General features: G+C 37.3%; 2 protein-coding genes across 2 annotated transcripts; one reads left to right on the top strand and one right to left on the bottom strand.

Annotated features, from left to right (window-relative positions):
- Positions 1–1,233: 1,233 nt before the first annotated feature.
- LOC112050526 (putative inactive tyrosine-protein kinase Wsck) lies at positions 1,234–6,352 on the bottom strand. Its single transcript, XM_024088809.2, has one exon. The coding sequence runs from the start codon at positions 6,107–6,109 to the stop codon at positions 3,929–3,931; it is 2,181 nt and encodes a 726-aa protein (XP_023944577.2). The 5' UTR covers positions 6,110–6,352; the 3' UTR covers positions 1,234–3,928.
- A 2,875-nt stretch (positions 6,353–9,227) lies between these two features.
- Positions 9,228–17,392, top strand: LOC112050530 (homeobox-like protein HDP1). The gene is made up of 6 exons (XM_052888105.1): positions 9,228–9,427; positions 9,507–10,207; positions 11,390–13,406; positions 14,032–14,175; positions 15,462–15,719; positions 16,754–17,392. Exons 1-6 carry the CDS (start codon positions 9,406–9,408, stop codon positions 17,122–17,124), a joined length of 3,513 nt encoding a protein of 1,170 aa, XP_052744065.1. The 5' UTR covers positions 9,228–9,405; the 3' UTR covers positions 17,125–17,392.
- The last annotated feature ends 489 nt before the right edge of the window (positions 17,393–17,881 follow it).

The raw sequence follows: 17,881 nt of genomic DNA, 5'->3' as shown, positions 1-17,881 counted from the left end.
TGGACTTCGAAAATATGACCACATTTCTGAATTTCGGACTAAGCTCAAGTGGCTTCCGATTCGTCTTCGCAGGAATACTCATATTCTGTCTCTTTTATACTCTGTTCTTTTCCATCACTATACTCCTTTTTATCTGAAAGAACGGTTTGAGTTTCTTAGTGATACTCACTGTCGTTCACTCCGTTCTGACGATAACCTTATCTTAAAAATTCCCACTCATAGTACTTCTTTTTTCTCTAGATCCTTTGCTGTCGAATCCGTAAGGCTGTGGAACTCTCTCCCTCCTGATATCAGACGTGCGAAATCTTTACCGATATTCAAGGGGCTCATTGGTAAACATTACTTTCCACCTTAAATTTTGTATTTTTTTTTTTTTTAATAATTATCGTCATGGTTTGTTGTGTTTATGACATGTTTATATATATATTTTTTTACATTTTTATACATTTATATTTATTATATATCTATATTTATATATATACTCGTATACGTATGTATAAATATTGTAAATATACAATTTGTATTATATGGTATATGTATCGTATTGTATATTATATATGTTGATATTTCTTAGTATTTTGTTACATAAGTATTTAACTATTTTCTTTTTTATGCGTTATTTTCTTTTATATATTACCTCTGTACACCCTAGCCTATATCTTTATAATTTTTATTATTAGTTTCTTCGTTAGGTTGCCTGGAAGAGATCGCTTTTTAGCGATAAGGCCGCCTATTGTGCATTTTTCTTTCTTTCCATTATTTTTCTGTATCGTATGTTTCTGTGTGGTGTACAATAAAGTATATTTTCATTTCATTTCATTTCATTTCATTTCATTTCATTTCATTTTCATTTCATTTATGTAATAAAATGTTACTTGTAATTATTATTATTATATTGTATAATGTAATGTATGGTATTGCTTGATATTAAATAAATAAATAAATCACCTATGCTATGCTAAGCATCGAATGCTATTAAATATCTACTTGTGGCGCCCCCGGGGCTTTTATATACTAAAAGATATACCTAACAGACAAGACGTACCTTACCCTTACCTTACTTTAGCAGCCGATAGACGTCCACTGCTGGACATAGGCCTCTCGAGATCGTTGTGCTGGACCTCCAAGCACAACGATCTCGAGCCGCCAGCATCCAGCGGCTCCTTGCAACCCGCTAGACAATACGTAGGTTCGTATAAAAACACGAGATTTTATTGCAATAAAATACTCACAGAATCTTTTATCATTTAATTAATAAGTCGTGTAAATGCTAATAATATTAAGTCATAATTACATTGAGATTCATATAAAAATATAGCTATGGACGGATTTACAACATGCAGGTGTAGAAAGTAACAAATAAATAAAAAGTAAGTACCTATACTAGTTGGAATGTTTGATTCGATATCACCTCGATCAACCTGCAATCATCAAGCGACGCTAATTTTTACATTCAGTTCCCTACTTTTAGCTAACGTAAAATGTTAGATTAAAGCTTAATAAGTCTTAATATATGGTAATCTAAACTGTGTGTAAAATAGCAGGAAATATAATAATATATACAACCAATCTATGGCTCGTTAAGGCATCAATTAAAAAATATGGTAGATGTTACAGCGTGTCTTATACAATGACTTATGTTTAGCTGTCTACTTATCCTAAGTTTATCTTGATAAGGGAGCCGACGAGGGGATTCTGCGATAAGCTGGTAAATATTATACCTGCTACAATATTTCAATAAGAAATCTTATTGATTGGAAGTTGTTTCTCAAAAATTATGTAATTCTAATAAAATTCAATGCTTTTAACTTTTTGTTTTTAGGTAAATAATTTTGGTTTCGACAAACGTATGATCGAATAAGCTGTAATGTTAGATCTACTCTCCCCTTAAAATAACAATACGTACTATGGTGCATATAATAGCAGTGGCGCGCATAAGTTTTATCTAGGGTATGCACTGTACCAATAAATTATACAAAGAGGAAAATTCCTTCTGCAATTCTGGTTTTTAAGGTGTCCTCAAGGTAAGCAGAGCATTAATGTACCTATGAAATGCACGCCACTGTATAATAGAGATTCGAACCATTAAATCTTTAAGTACAATTAATTAGTTGTTAATTGCCTTTACCTACATAAATATTACCTACATACGCTTATTCAGAAATCCAAGAATCAAATGGTAGAGATGTGTGAGCTTTTTGTCGTAACTGCGGTAACCATGTTAAGGTGACATAATAAGAACTTAATATGGCGTATAATTACATACATAATAACAAATATTCTAAGTAATAATTACTTATATGAATTAATGTCATTGTTTGTGAAAACAGAAAAAAATCCTGATGTCATGAATACCTACGGTTAAATGCAAATTATTAAGGCATGTCAAAGCAATAAAATTTGCATTTAAAAACCTGTATAAGTGCTGCAATTTTCTTCAGTTATCACTTAGTTCTATAAAAATACTATATTATAGGCACAAGTAGATACAGATAATTTCTGAGATTTTCGTTTTAAATACTTTCCAGCATTACTTGTTTAAAATAAATATTACTAGTGGCATTTCCTGTAGCTCAGGTCAACTTAAGTGCGAAATTGTAGTTAACATGTCAGAAGGCTAACAAACATTTGTGTAAAATGTGATTTTATATTATTATACTTAATACGTAGTTGCGTATTAATGGACTACGAACAACTGATATAAAATAAGCATTTGTGGCACATACATCGTCAGTTACGCCACTCATCGCATAATCTTGGCGTAAATTCACTTAGTCGCAAGATAATACCATCAATTTTGTTTGTCAACAATTCACTTTCACCTAAGTATTCCAACTAGGTATACTATGTGCGCTGTATGGTGCGGGTGGTAGTTGCCTTATGACATTCCTAATACGTGCTATTATCGTGAATCGCGGCAAACTTTCAACAGTGAAACGAACTGTCACCCGCACTATGCTACACCGCACGAACTGTAGTTACCACGTTAGTGGAAGGTCCGCGGTTTAACCCGCGTAGTTACCCGACCTGTGGAAATGCGGGGATAAAATATGTTATTTTCCCACTGCCCTTGCCTATGTTACTCGCTGATGATGCATTACATGTTCCATAAGACACATTATGGAAAAAATATTCTTATAAGTAGGTGCATTAATCTACTTTGTTATTTTTTGGAAGTACTCTTAGAAGTCAATTGTATCTTAGTCTAATTTAATTAATTTCTATAATCTTAAGCTAATTCAGATCAATTGTTATAAGAAATGATAGGTTTAGATCTTAAATAATATTGAGTAACAGCAAGTGATACTTTTCAGTAGTACGAGTAGAGTTTCATTAGTATAAAACCTGGCAATTCTAGGTAGCACAAGACAACCTCGGTGTTGTCATATGTTCCAGTCACAAAATGAACAAATTAATTTCAACATGATTCACACTAACATTAATTAACCCTAAGATTGTCAAAACAAATTAGAAAACTTTCATTTTCGATAAATAGCTGATTTGCAAGATATGAATTATCAAGACATCTAGCTTATGCAGAAACCAGGTCACCGCTCGTTAATATAAATAAATTTAATAAGGTAACATAATATTGCTAGAGTCAACCACTTAAATTTCAAACAATCACAATCTTTGGATTATTATTATTGCTTAATGCCTACTAATTATAATGTATAATGAACCAATAAATTGGTGATTTTTTACACTACAAAATATGCTCTAAGAGTTAGTTGTATTTAAAAATTGTGCCAAGTCTATATTACTGCTAGTGGCAATCTAAGAACTTATGTTCTGAGTTCTGTTTAAAAGGACTTGGCTTAGAGAGCTCAACTCAAAATTACTGAATGAATCTAAAAGTAATGTTTACATTGGAACTGTGGTTTACACAAGCTATCAACCATTGGAGCCTGGAGCTAGTAACACATCATTATGAAACAATTTCATATTGTGGCACATAAGGTTCATAGTTGAAACCATTGTAATGAGTGAAACTCAAACAACTTGTTCCAGGGCCTCCAGCTAGGTCTGTGAGTTCATTTAAAAGGATTGAAAAAGAGGGTCTTTCGTCAGGGTCCACTTGCCAACACTGCAAGCATAATTGAAAGAGTCCATCGCCCACATATGAGGGTTGGGAAGGCCTCATACCCCGTAAAACGCTGGTCGCCACTTCCTTATTAGCCGTATGAGGGTATGGGGTAGCTCCTATAGTTAACACTTCCCACATAAAGATACCATAAGACCAGACATCTGCTTTAGGATTAAACCTATTCTGTCTTAACATCTCATGAGAAGTCCATCGGAGGTAATCAGGAGTTTCATGCAGAGGCCTGATGTGAGACAGACCAAATCCTGACACCTTCGCCACACCATTGTCACTGATAACCACATTTCTGCAACTCAACCTTTTGTGTACAATTTTTTTGCTGTGCAAATACTCCATACCACACGCCACATCCACACAGACTCGCACAACTTTGTTTTCATTCATGAGGCAAAACTTATTGTTCTGAAGGTCCCGGTGTCTACTTTGCAGTAATAATTCTTTAAGTGTCATATTTGTGTCTTGCAAAACTACAAATAGAGTAGTATTAGTTTCACAAATACCTATTAACAATATGACATTTTTATGCTCATTGGCTTTAATAAGTAAATCCAGTTCTTGGAGCATCACTCTTTTATCAGGTCTCTCAAGTTCTCTGTCGCATATTACCTGGACTAGACCAGGTGTTTGTCCGCCGTGTTGTCTAACCTTGCCTCTGGTGAACTTTCCATAGTGTCCCAAACCAACTACACATGAAATATCTATCTCTATCAAGTCCCTAGGAATATTCCACAGTTTACGTTTAAGATTTCCATAGTAGTCTACTCTGTCATATTCGTCTTGGAGGAAGCCTGAGTTCTCAATTTCCATACATGGCTCACTGAGGCTCAGAGGTATAGATTGTGAGCCTCTCTGAAGTCTCACCAAGTGAGCTCGCTTGCGCAAGATTATGAGCAGACCAATGCCAATCAGGAGTAACACCACTCCTATAGCAATGCCTGCACCCAGCGCCACCACCATGGGTGAGTACTCTTCCACCTCATTTATGTTCAGAATTATCTTCTTTGTAGACTCAGCGTACCTGATTTTCCTTACATGATTTTTTTCACTAACAATCCCGAGTGAAACCTCTATATCATTGGTCAGAGGCAGCGGGGCGTTGTAATATCCATTGTAAGTTCTTCTGTTTCCAATGATAAAGTCATTTTTGATTTCCTCAGGGTCCAACTCTGCAGTGATATAGTAAGGTAGACCTTGTTCTTCAGCATAAGCGTGATCGCCGAGGTTCTCTATTATAATGCCTTGCTGGTAGAGCTCCACAGAAACTACTATTCTGTACATAGACACAGGGCCGTTTACATTTTGTGCTTCAGGAATATGCACGAGCATCTCGTCGCCGTGCCTCTCTTTCATTTCAATACTGGGTGGTGTAGGGTCTGGTGTGCCGATGACTGTCTCGACAATAGTTCCGATGATAGCTCCTTCTTCTTTATAATTTGTGGCAGCCACGCTTATGTTGTATTTGGAGCCTGGATGGAGGTTCGGCAGCTCGGATGTGAGTGTGGTGTTGGTCACGACCCATGAGACCGGCAGTAAAGCTGCAGTGGCATAAGTTTCTAGGACTGAAGCCTTGATGACGTACCCGGTGATGCGTGTGAACGCTTGCGGCGGCGTCCAGCGCAGTCTCGCGGTCGTCTCGGTGACGTTCAGCACTTCTACGGACATGGGCGGGCCGGGCGCGGTCACCTCGGTGTCGTACACGCTGGCGACTCCGTCTCCGCCACACTTCTGCGTCTCGTTCTTCGGGCAAGGCGTGTCACAAGAGTCTAAGCCGACCTTAATCCCGGGGTCGTTCCCGCAGAAGCAGGTAGACTCGTTGCCTATCAGAGCATATTTATAATACACCTGTTCACAAGCAGATAAACAAACCTCCACAGACTGTCCGGTGTGAGTATTCAGCACGTCTTCTTTAAACTTGTAGCAACCAATGTAGTCGCCACGGTCTGGAGCGGCATAATTAATAGAAAAGAAAATCACCGTAACCAGTAACGGCCAGAAACGTTCCATTGTTTATAAATATATTCCTCGCTGACTCACTCGCGATGTATGTAAAGAATTACACATTGCATTTAGTACATTACTGAATGTGAATTTATCATAAAGTTTAATTTAACTATTTAGATTATTTTTCGATATAAAATTTAGCATTTTATAACAAACACAAAGTTTTGTGTTGTGAAATCGATATTCGATCACGATTCACGAATAATCACGATGCGGAAAGAAATAGAGAAGACAACGCGATCACGAATAGAATAGGCGCTGTGAGGTATTGAGTGAACATAATTCGAGGACCGCATTCTGTTTACAACACAAACGGTTTACAAGATTTGAACTCAGAAAAGCAGTCAGAAATTAAGAAATTAAGCATTTTTTTAAATAAAGATTTGTCTTAATGGATAATGTTACTAGGTAGTGGTACGCAAAATCATTTGAAACTTCGTTACATTATAGCTTTTATATAAATACATTAGTTTTTGTTTTATTTAAAAATATCAAATAGTTAAGATTTTACATGCATTCAAAGTTCGCAATTTCGCATAAATGTCGACTCCCGTTATTTATACGGTCGCAATATTGTACGTGACGTCATCACACAACATTTGCTCACCTGTTGAAGGCATTTTCGTATTTCTGCCTTACCTCCTTGGGCCTCGCCTTGTCCATTATTAGCAGATACCTATTAACTATGGACTAGTGTTTTTTTAAGATTTCGTGAGAATGACCATCCGCATTTGTTTATTAGGAAGACTAGCCGACGACCTAACATTATTTTCCCTGTTTTGGCCACATTTTTGGTCGGTGCTTTGCTCCTATTGGTCATAGCGTGATGTTATGTAGCTTATAGAATTCCTCGTTAAACGGGCTTTTAAACACATAAAAAAATTTTCAATCTAAACCATTACTTCGTCAGTAGTAAGGAAGAAGAACAAAATTGCCTATAATGGGCTAGCAAATTTTGTTTCATGACGTCGCGGCGTTAAATGCGAGCTGATCACCACGCGCTCACTTTAAAATTCTATATCTCGGGAATTAATTAACGTATACACAAAATAATTCTTTCACGAGTATTTTTTGTTTTCAACGGAGAATACAGAAAGCTAACATTTAAAAATAGTTAACATTATTCATTGTAGATTACAATAATAATGCTGCAATACAATTCTGCTGGTTGGTACATTATTTTGTTATACCCTATAGCCTCTTATGTGTTGATTATATGGACCTAAACAAATGCTTTGTATTACTTTTATTGCTTGTTTCACTAGGAACATCCAATTTTTTTAGTATGAAAGTATCACACTCATAGCTTATTCTATAAAACAACACGAAAGTTGTTGAAAGTTGTCAACTGAAACTTGGCACCTTAGTATATTAATCTATGCTTGGCACGATTCCAGTTCATACTACGGAGAAAGACTAGAAAATAAAAAGAAGGGGGTAAAATATGGGTTAAAATTTGTAAGAAAAGTCCTTCCTTTTCAAGTTACATTAAAAAAGAAATGCAATTTGTACTATCAGAAAAATTTTAAAAATAACGTAATTCAAGAAATTGAAACAAAAGAATGGTTGTTTTTAACTTTCTTGTGTTTCTTTTTTCAATATAATTATTAGCTATTATATATTTTTTTTTTTATCTAAAAAGTATTTTATTATTTAAAATTAAAAGCTATTAATATGATAATGTCATAATAAAGCATTGGATATTTCAAAAAAAGTTGTAAAACCAATACAAACCAAGCATTTATTCAGCTTTAGTCCATACACTCGACACCAAAGGAGGTAGAGTATAATAAAAGAATAGACAATGGATCAACGAACCTCCTCGTAACATGAATCGTAATCTGCATGCTTTTCTGAGTTCAAAACTTTAAACAGAATGGGGTCTTCGAATTTTGCACACTCAATACCTCACAGCGCCTGGTCTAGAACTCTAGAAGTAAAACTATAGTTCGTTAGTTTGACTTTGACAGTTAAAATAGTGACAGTTATGCATATGACATATTTGCAGAGTTGCTTTATTCTGTTTTTCTAATTTACCATAAATCGATGCAAAGGACATTCAAGTCCTAATTCCCAATTTTGTATGAAAGCTGGGCCTTTATTCCAAGTACAGCAAATTATTTTAATCTTAAAATAATAAAATATAGAGCTTAAAACATAAACTTTTTTTTCTTAGAACCCGCATATCTTTTCAATAAATTAAATAAAATGTAATTTTTTTAGCAGCTGACAACATTAATTAAGAATGTTCATTAATGCAACATTCTTATAACTCATACCCTGACAGTTTATCAGTGATATTCACGTAGCCGCGTTCTTGGTGTTTTTAAAGGCAATTTAAGGAATTGTTTTGCTTCACGCTTCTCTGTCTACGATTTAATGTTTTTTTTTTTAATTTGTTTTCTTATTGACATTTGACAATATTACATGACATTGACAGGTTACACCGGATATGAATCAAGAAAGAAGAAGAAGGTTTGAACTTTTACTGTATTGTCTATGTTTAATTCTTAGACAAGGGGGCGAAACACAAAAACATATTTATTTAATTAATGCGGGTTCCAAAGATTCTGAATATTATTTTCTAAACAGAAATTTATATCTTCTATCCGTAAAAAATAATCGACCTGCCTATAAATTATAAATAATAAAGGCCTCTTTTTGGACATGTCCTATCCTAAATTGGGGGAACTAAAATATTTAAATCCACACAAACTCCTTTCTTGAAGAACTATAGAAACAAAGTTAATTAAATGCAGTTTTTATTGATATTTTTAGGGGTTTTGCCAAATTATCCCTATATTTCAATTGAAAATTACACTGATTAAATAGAGAATTTTTATTGTATCCAATAGTAATCAATTAGTTTTGTCTGTACGATAGACGCACAATTTAAACACACACAAATCCCCACATGTAGGGAATGTGCCAAAATAAAATTCCCTGTGACTTTGGGAATTTCCCATGAACTGGCAACGCTCACATGAAGTTGACTCCATAAGTCCATAGATACTATATTACATAGACAAGCTGCGAGCCCAAAGCAATATTTTTTTCTTGATTTCTTGAATCTTGAGACTTTTTTATCTGTGGTACTGTTTAAATCAAATATGTTCCTTGGTTTAAATTTTATCGTTGCCGGTCGTTGTCAAAAGCAAACGGTTAAATTGAATTAGAAAATATAGATAGAAATTAGAATTTCCCAAACAAACGGTCAAGTTAACGAGTGAATAATTTAATATTAGTATAGAATTTTTTGTCGGTAATTATTAGTTTGAAATTCTAATGCCGTGTTAAAAATGTCCACGAGATCTGGTAAACGTAAGTTGTATTTAATACATTGTAGTAAACTGAGTTATTTGAGTTCTTTAGATAACTTTGTTCTGTTTCTACTTTCAAGGAATTCATGGCTCTGTTCATGAAAACGTCGAAGGGGTTATAACAGAGATGACAAACGCGAAAAAAACTCGCGGAAAACCTAAGAAGGAAAACAATATCGAGATTGCTACGGAGAAGAAACGTAAACACTACGTGCGTTACCCGTCCGAAGAACAGTTAGCCGCGAACGATGAAAAAGTACTTAGTATCGCGCGAAAATCGCAGAGGAACACACTCAAAGAACTAAACATAGCACCAGAATCTGAGACCACGAATGATAGAAACACACGCCTTACTCGCAGGACGAGAAGAACGGAAGCATGTCCCGAGAATGTTGAACCGAGTCAAGCAAAAACGAAAGGAAAAAAAGAAAAAAACAAATTAAAGAAGACCATGGCGCCAGCTGATGAAGATGCTACTGAGCCAATTCTGACAACAATCAAGAAAAAGTCCAACAAGAAAAAGAACAAAAGGAAGTCGGGCTCGATCATTATTGAAGATGTTCTCTCCACAAATGACAATATTCAAAATACAAGTAACATCTCAATGGATTCCTTCCACAGCGCTGCAAGCAGCCCTCGCAAAGATACTGAGAAAATGGTAGTGGATGATCAGGATTTGCATGAAATATCGTCAAACTCTACTACAAATTGTAAAGACCATGGATCAATAGTAGAAATACATCAAGATGTATCTTTGAGAGCTACTAGAAGTAAATTGGATGTAAGTTTAAACATCACTGGTTTCTCATCTTCTTTGTTCAAGAATGAAGAAGATTTAAGGCTCGAGGGCCTTTCCTCGCACTTGGCCATTGGTTGATGTGTGTATATAAATTAGGAATTTTTACTATCCCACAGAAACTCTATATAGGGGTTATATTTTGGTAAATTCTTTCCTAGCAGTTGCCTATGTTTTAAAAGCTATCTAAAGTGTTTTTCAGATAGCCTGGGTATGGTGACAATCAACTGTATGACGTTTATAATACATACTATTATTGTCATTCGTGGCAAACTTTCAAGAGTGAAATAAACTGTCACTCGAACCATCCTACATGAAACAAACTGTATGTGACTTATTAGTCTAGTCCTATCTATACAGCAGTATGAGCTGTGTGTTGATTGTTGAATTAGTAACTTGTATCTTTTATACATACAGATTTGTGTGTTTATACAATATCAGTGATACATCCAAAGGTTGGAGCCTTCACCAAAAAACAGGTGTTATCTCATGATGTTGTCAAAATATCATCATAAACTTTATAGCCAGTAATTCATTCTGATTAATCTGTCAAGCTTTTGAATACAATACCATTTTGATTAATCTAACATGCTTTTTTGTATATTTTTTATTTGTTGTTGACTATTTTGTATAAAAACTTGCCTGGTTATGTAATAGTGCTATGTTTATTATTGGCTCCATTTAGATCTGAGAGGTTTGTTTGCTGGTGTGATAGGCTGCACTGAGGAACAGTGCAGCATCCTGTAGTGCTAACGAAAGACAAGACATATCTTGTGAAGAAAAATAGCTACAAGTTCAACCAATGGCAGCATAGCAGTCCTAGTTCCATGTTCTTCTTCCCAACACAATGAAGGAGAGTGCTATTGCTGGTAGTGCAGTAAATTGACTTTGGTTGACTTATGTCTATTTCTCTGCACATGATTTGTTATTTGATTACAAGATAGGGCCTCAGGACATAACATAATGCTGATTACAGATTATCATACTTTATGCTAGTTGCATAAATAATTATTTTAATAATTGTTTTTTCTTCTTTGTGATGTGTTTTTTTAATAAGCTTCGTTCTCTCTCAATTATGGGTATATGGGGTTACCACCTGTGCCTCAGATACAAAGCTTTCTTTTCTTATTATAAATTGTTTTACTTATCTAAAAATATATTTTTCAGAACATGAAAAATAGATGTTTGGAAGATACAGAATTAAATACAACTAATATTAAGGAAATCAACTATAAGAAAAAGAAGAGCAATGAAAAACCATTTGGCATTACTATTACTTCAAATGATGATGAGCAAGATATAAATGCTGCATCAATTGAATTAGTCAGTGAAGAAAATGATACTAACAATATAAAAGAAATTAAAGAACAAATTGGTATACTTAATACATCAGGTTTAAGCAACTCTAGAAAGAATTTTAACAAAAAGGGGAAATCCAAAATAACTTCTTTGGACAATAAATTTGAAAATATGTCAACTTCTGAAGTGGAAACTGTTAATCATGATAAATCATCTGACAAATCACAAACATTTGATACTACTTATGAAAATAGTGCAAAGAAAAACACTACATTTGATAAAACAAATATATCAGAGATTAATTTAAATACAAAATTTGAAAAAGATATTCCTATTGAATCTGAACATTCTAAAGATATTTCAAATAATGTAACAGAAGTACAAGATATTCACAAAAAGAAAAGAAGATCAACTTACAATAAATTAAGTAATGATGTGTCCATTAAATTAAATTTAACTTTTGATAAAGAGGTTCCAAGTGATTTAATAAATGTATCTGACCACCTACAAGATGTTGCAAATGACAAAAGTACTAAAGACAGTAACAAAAAGAAAAGAAAGTCTAGTGCAAGAAAATCTCTTTCTGAGAATATTGGAAATGCTTCAATCATTAATTTAGATGCTACATATGAAAAAGATAACTCAAATATGGCAGACAAAACAATACAAGAAAATGGGGCAAGGAAATCTATACGACTATCAAAGTTGTCCATTGACCAAGGTGTATCAACCAATTTAAACTCAACTTATGACAAAATTTCTGTACCTTCTCGTAATAACTCTGTATGTGACAAATCAGACAAAATAAATACAACTTATGAAATGGATAAGAATTTCAAAGATACAACTTTTGATAAATCTGTAAATAATGAAACAAGTCGAGGGTCATCTCTCATAAGTACTGACACCACAAGCAATGTTACATCTGAAATTTCAAAAGATATTTCACATGTTAGCCTCACAAGTGATGAGTCTATGGGAGAGAACATTGTTAATACTACACCAGTTTTAATTGAAAGCAGTATGGATGAATCACATAACAACATTAAATATAATGAACATGATGAAACTGCAAAAGATGACACGGACATAAACAACACAAAGTGTCAAGAGCAAATGTCAAAAGATGCTGCAGATGTGGTACTGGAAGCGACAATAACGGAAATAAATATTGAGAAATCTCTTCTAAAATCTGAAGGGACAGAACCTAAAACATCTAATACGCCTTTAAAACGTGAAGGTTACACAGAAACAATGGTCTCTACACCACCAAGACGCGAAGGCACATTTACAGAAAACAAAAATCCAGCAACACCAAAAGGAACTTTAGCTGAAACCAAGCCAAATACACCAATACGGGAAGGAACATACACTGAGCTTAAAACTGCAACACCGTTAAAACGTGAAGGCACTTATACTGAAATGAACCCTGTAACCACACAACCTAAAAATGGTGTAAAAGATACAAAAGTTGGCTGCAACACACCCCTTAAAGTCAACGGAAGTATTGAAAATAACCAAATAACACCATTGAAAAGAGAGGGTACTTTTACAAAAGAAGAATCAGAAATGGCGGACTCTCCAAAAATTGACATAAATAGGACTCCGAGTAGACGCAAATCTATGCCATCTCCGGGCTGCACACCTTTCCCTGTGTCTAAAAGCAGTTCAAAGAAAAATTCAGATGAAAAATGTAAATTAAACATAACCAGATCGATAGAAAAGCCTTTTATGCGTTTGTCCAGTGCGGACTCACTTCCCAGAGCCACCAGAGTGATGTTCTGCAGCCCCATAGACACTCCCGCAGTGGCCGGACAGATGAAGGGGAAAGTTATCAAGTCCAACTTAAAAGGGTCAGATAAGAGCTTTGTGTTTGACGAAAGTGGTAAGTAATTTTATTGCCTTGCTTTCTAGTTTTTATAATGTAATATGACAACCATTCAGGAATTTCAGGAATGTCTTATATTATTAATGATGTAACTTACCCCTGTGATATAAATACTAGTCGGCGCGAGTGAGCCATTGGATCGGTCGGCTTGTGTCGTCATATAGGATAATCCTTAATAATATAGGCGGCGAGAATGACTTTAGTAGAGAAGGGGAGTGTTAACTAGTTTTAAAAGACGTCTTTAACCCTATATATAATGGTCACGAGTCTGTGACTTCTCATTTAAGGTCATTCTTTGCCACTAAAGGATTTATAGGTAACATTCTTAATGGGAAATGTTAGACCTGACAGACTTTCATTCGTTTCACTGAGAGGTTTGGTATTGAAGCCAATTGGTTGGACCATTGTCCCACTCTCATAAAGCACAGGTTTTGCTTAATCAGAAGACAAAGAGGTATCATGTCAGTATAGGAATGTGTGCTTTTTGAATTGGTTTAAGCAATTCAGGGAATTTTAGAAATACACTGATTTCTGACCGTTCATTTTACAAATCCAAGTACATTTTGTAAGGACTTCATTATGCATTTAACAAGTTAACCAATTATTAATAATTGTATTACAGTGTCGGAGTATGTCCGACCGGCGCGCAAGCGCTCGTACACACAGAGCGAGGCGGACAGCATCGGCAGCAAGCGCAAGCGGCTCACGGAGGGGCAGCAGCACTCCGTCGACCGCCTCTCCAGGCCGAGGACCAGCAGCGCGTCGGGTGAGCGTTAACATCTCTACACACAGTGTCGGACTATACCCGACCGCTCGCACACGCGGAGAGCATCGCCAGCAAGCGCAAGCGGCTCACGGAGGGGCAGCAGCACTCCGTCGACCGCCTCTCCAGGCCGAGGACCAGCAGCGCGTCGGGTGAGCGTTAACATCTCTACACACAGTGTCGGACTATACCCGACCGCTCGCACACGCGGAGAGCATCGCCAGCAAGCGCAAGCGGCTCACGGAGGGGCAGCAGCACTCCGTCGACCGCCTCTCCAGGCCGAGGACCACCAGCGCGTCGGGTGAGCGTTAACATCTCTACACACAGTGTCGGACTATACCCGACCGCTCGCACACGCGGAGAGCATCGCCAGCAAGCGCAAGCGGCTCACGGAGGGGCAGCAGCACTCCGTCGACCGCCTCTCCAGGCCGAGGACCAGCAGCGCGTCGGGTGAGCGTTAACATCTCTACACACAGTGTCGGACTATACCCGACCGCTCGCACACGCGGAGAGCATCGCCAGCAAGCGCAAGCGGCTCACGGAGGGGCAGCAGCACTCCGTCGACCGCCTCTCCAGGCCGAGGACCAGCAGCGCGTCGGGTGAGCGTTAACATCTCTACACACAGTGTCGGACTATACCCGACCGCTCGCACACGCGGAGAGCATCGCCAGCAAGCGCAAGCGGCTCACGGAGGGGCAGCAGCACTCCGCCGACCGCCTCTCCAGGCCGAGGACCAGCAGCGCGTCGGGTGAGGCGTTAACATCTCTACACACAGTATCGGACTATACCCGACCGCTCGCACACGCAGAGAGCATCGCCAGCAAGCGCAAGACGCTCACGGAGGGGCAGCAGCACTCCGTCGACCGCCTCTCCAGGCCTCTACACATTGTCGGACTATACCCTTTTTTAGCAGACTCGAAAGTGGTTTACAAACAATAACAAAACCAATGTCGAACAAACAAACTCACAACATTTGTCAGGACAACTTAATTAACAAATCAAACTAACCAAAATAGGACCCTAGAATGGCAGAGAATGACCTTGAGTGAAGTCACGTACTTGTGAACGTTGTGTGTAGGGTTAAGGGCGCCCTTGACAGTTAACTCCCCTTTTCCACTCAAGTCACTCTCCCCGCCTATCCCAAGTAACGACAAAATGCCTTCTTTTTCCTCAAAAGAATATCTTGAGAAAAAATAAGGTATTATGTCGTTAACGCATGTAGGTCTATAGTTTACACATTTTTAAAATAAATATTTTGTTCTAAAGTTATTTATTTCTGTATATTACAGGCATACTGCAAGATATCAGCGCAGCGTCCAAACCTTCGACATCTGCAAACAAATCTAAAACAGAGTTAACGCCGTCCAAGTCGAAGGCCGGTGGCAAAGTACTGCGGACAAAGCTGCCGAACTTTGCAGCTTTGCACCAAAAGAGGTTTGCAAAGATGGAGTCCTTGGACGAGTGTCAGGAGAGGAAGGCGAAGAGGGCGAGACAGTTGCTGACTCCCACCGGATCAGTCAATATTATAGAGAGAGTCAGCCCCAAAGGTATTTAGTATTTATTTATTGAAGCACTAGCCGACCGCGACTTCGTCTGTGTAAAAATTAATTTTTCACAAATATCTCGGGAACCATGGATCTTTTTCGGGATGAAAAGTAGCCTATGTGTAAATACAGAGTAAAATCTATAGCCCGATTCCATCCAAGGTTGCACCATCAGGTGAGATTGTGGTCAAGAGCTAACTTGTAGAGAGTGAAAAAATTACATAGTTTTAGCAGAAGGCTTCAAAGTGGATTTAAAAAATAAGAAAACCAATGTTGAACTACGGTTATGATTCACAATATTTGTCAGGACAATTTAATTAACAAATTAAAATATAACCCTACAATTTTTTTTTTTTTTTTTTTTTTTTTTTTTTTTATTCTTTTACAAGTTAGCCCTTGACTACAATCTCACCTGATGGTAAGTGATGATGCAATCTAAGATGGATGGCGGGCTAACTTGTTAGGAGGTGGATGAAAATCCACACCCCTTTCGGTTTCTACACGGCATCGTACCGGAACGCTAAATCGCTCGGCGGTACGTCTTTGCCGGTAGGGTGGTAACTAGCCACGGCGGAAGCCTCCCACCAGCCAGACCTAGACCAATTAAGAAAATCTCAATCGGCCCAGCCGGGGATCGAACCCAGGACCTCCGTCTTGTAAATCCACTGCGCATACCACTGCGCCACGGAGGCCGTCAAAATGGCAGGGAATGACCTTGAGTGGAGTCACGCACTTGTGAATGTCGTGTGTAGGGTTAAAGGCGCCTTTGACAGTTAACTAACACTCCCTTTTTACACTCAAGTAACTCACTCCGCCTATCCCAGATAACCCTTAAAGAATTACACACCAAGAAATGTGAACACGACGGGTGCCTTATATCGCAAGTCGTTCCCGCCAACAGATCGCTACCCCTCTCTAACTCCCTACTATTTACGGAAACAAGTCGCGCCATCGTCGGCACGAGTCAACACGAGATCAAGCGACGTCATATCCGTCTCGGACCTATATCTCCTACAATAGATATTTTCTTTTTTCAGAAGCTGAGCCAGTCTTGCCCCAGACAGAAACCAAAAAGACTGACACACCAAAGAAGTCCATAGCACCCCAAGGTTACACTCGGTTTGGCTTTAAACTCAACCTAGAAGTCAACCCGTTCAGCATTCCCGCCAAAACTGACGCTAAACCAAAATCAAAAGACAGTAGTATCAAGCCAACAATAAGACGAGGAACTCTACCTTCTCTTGCTGGAGCCACTTCTGCGCGGAAGGTCGCCGCCAAACAGGTGATACTACGAGAGAAGTCTTCCACTGATAAGAGAGATAACAAGAGAAATGAGAACAGAACTGTCATCAAAGGCGTCCGGACGAACAGACGGTTCGAGTTGCAGATGAAATTGAGGAATGTTTAATTATGTTTTTTTTTTTTTAATTTTTTTTAAATTTAATATTGTTATTGTAAATCACGTTTAAATTTGTCAATCTTTTCTAGAAATAGTGTCTCTTTGTAGATTAAGATTATGAATGGCAGGGAGAAACTTCTTATATGGTTATTCTGGGGTTTTAACAAAATAAATTGTAATAAACAAACTAACATTTTCTAACTAACTCTTTATAATACTATTAATTAACTAGCGGACGCCCGCGACTTTGTCTGCGTGGAATTCAGTTTTTCACAAATCCCGCGGGAACTATGAATCGGGATAAGAAGTAGTCTATGTGTTAATCCAGGCTATAATCTATATTTATTTTGAGTTAATTCGGTTCTTAGTCGAGGCGTGATAGAGTAATTCATTCATATCATCAAAATCATCAGTTTTTTTGCAAATCTCGGGACATCGTGGAGTTTTTCGGGACAAAGAGTAGCCTATGTGTTAATCCAGAGTAAAATCTATTTCCATTCCAGATTTCAGCCAAATCGGTTTAGTAGTTGCGGCGTTAAAGAGTAACAAACATCCAAACATACAAACGTTTATAATATTAGTAGGATTTACTACGAAACACGGCTAACGTAAGCTAACACGTGCCTAGTGGGAGTTTTCAATATTTTCATACTGTGACTATCGCGTTAACGTAAACGCGAATTTATATGGAATTTAAACAGTTGTGCACTAGTGTCACTAGATGGCGCTGTTTCAATTCCATAGAAATTTGTGTTTACGTTAACGC

The sequence above is a fragment of the Bicyclus anynana genome, chromosome 21, assembly GCF_947172395.1.
Source record: "Bicyclus anynana chromosome 21, ilBicAnyn1.1, whole genome shotgun sequence".
NCBI lineage: Eukaryota > Metazoa > Arthropoda > Insecta > Lepidoptera > Nymphalidae > Bicyclus > Bicyclus anynana.
The sequence above is the reverse complement of the archived record's forward strand: the minus strand, read 5'-3'. Positions and strand labels throughout refer to the sequence as shown.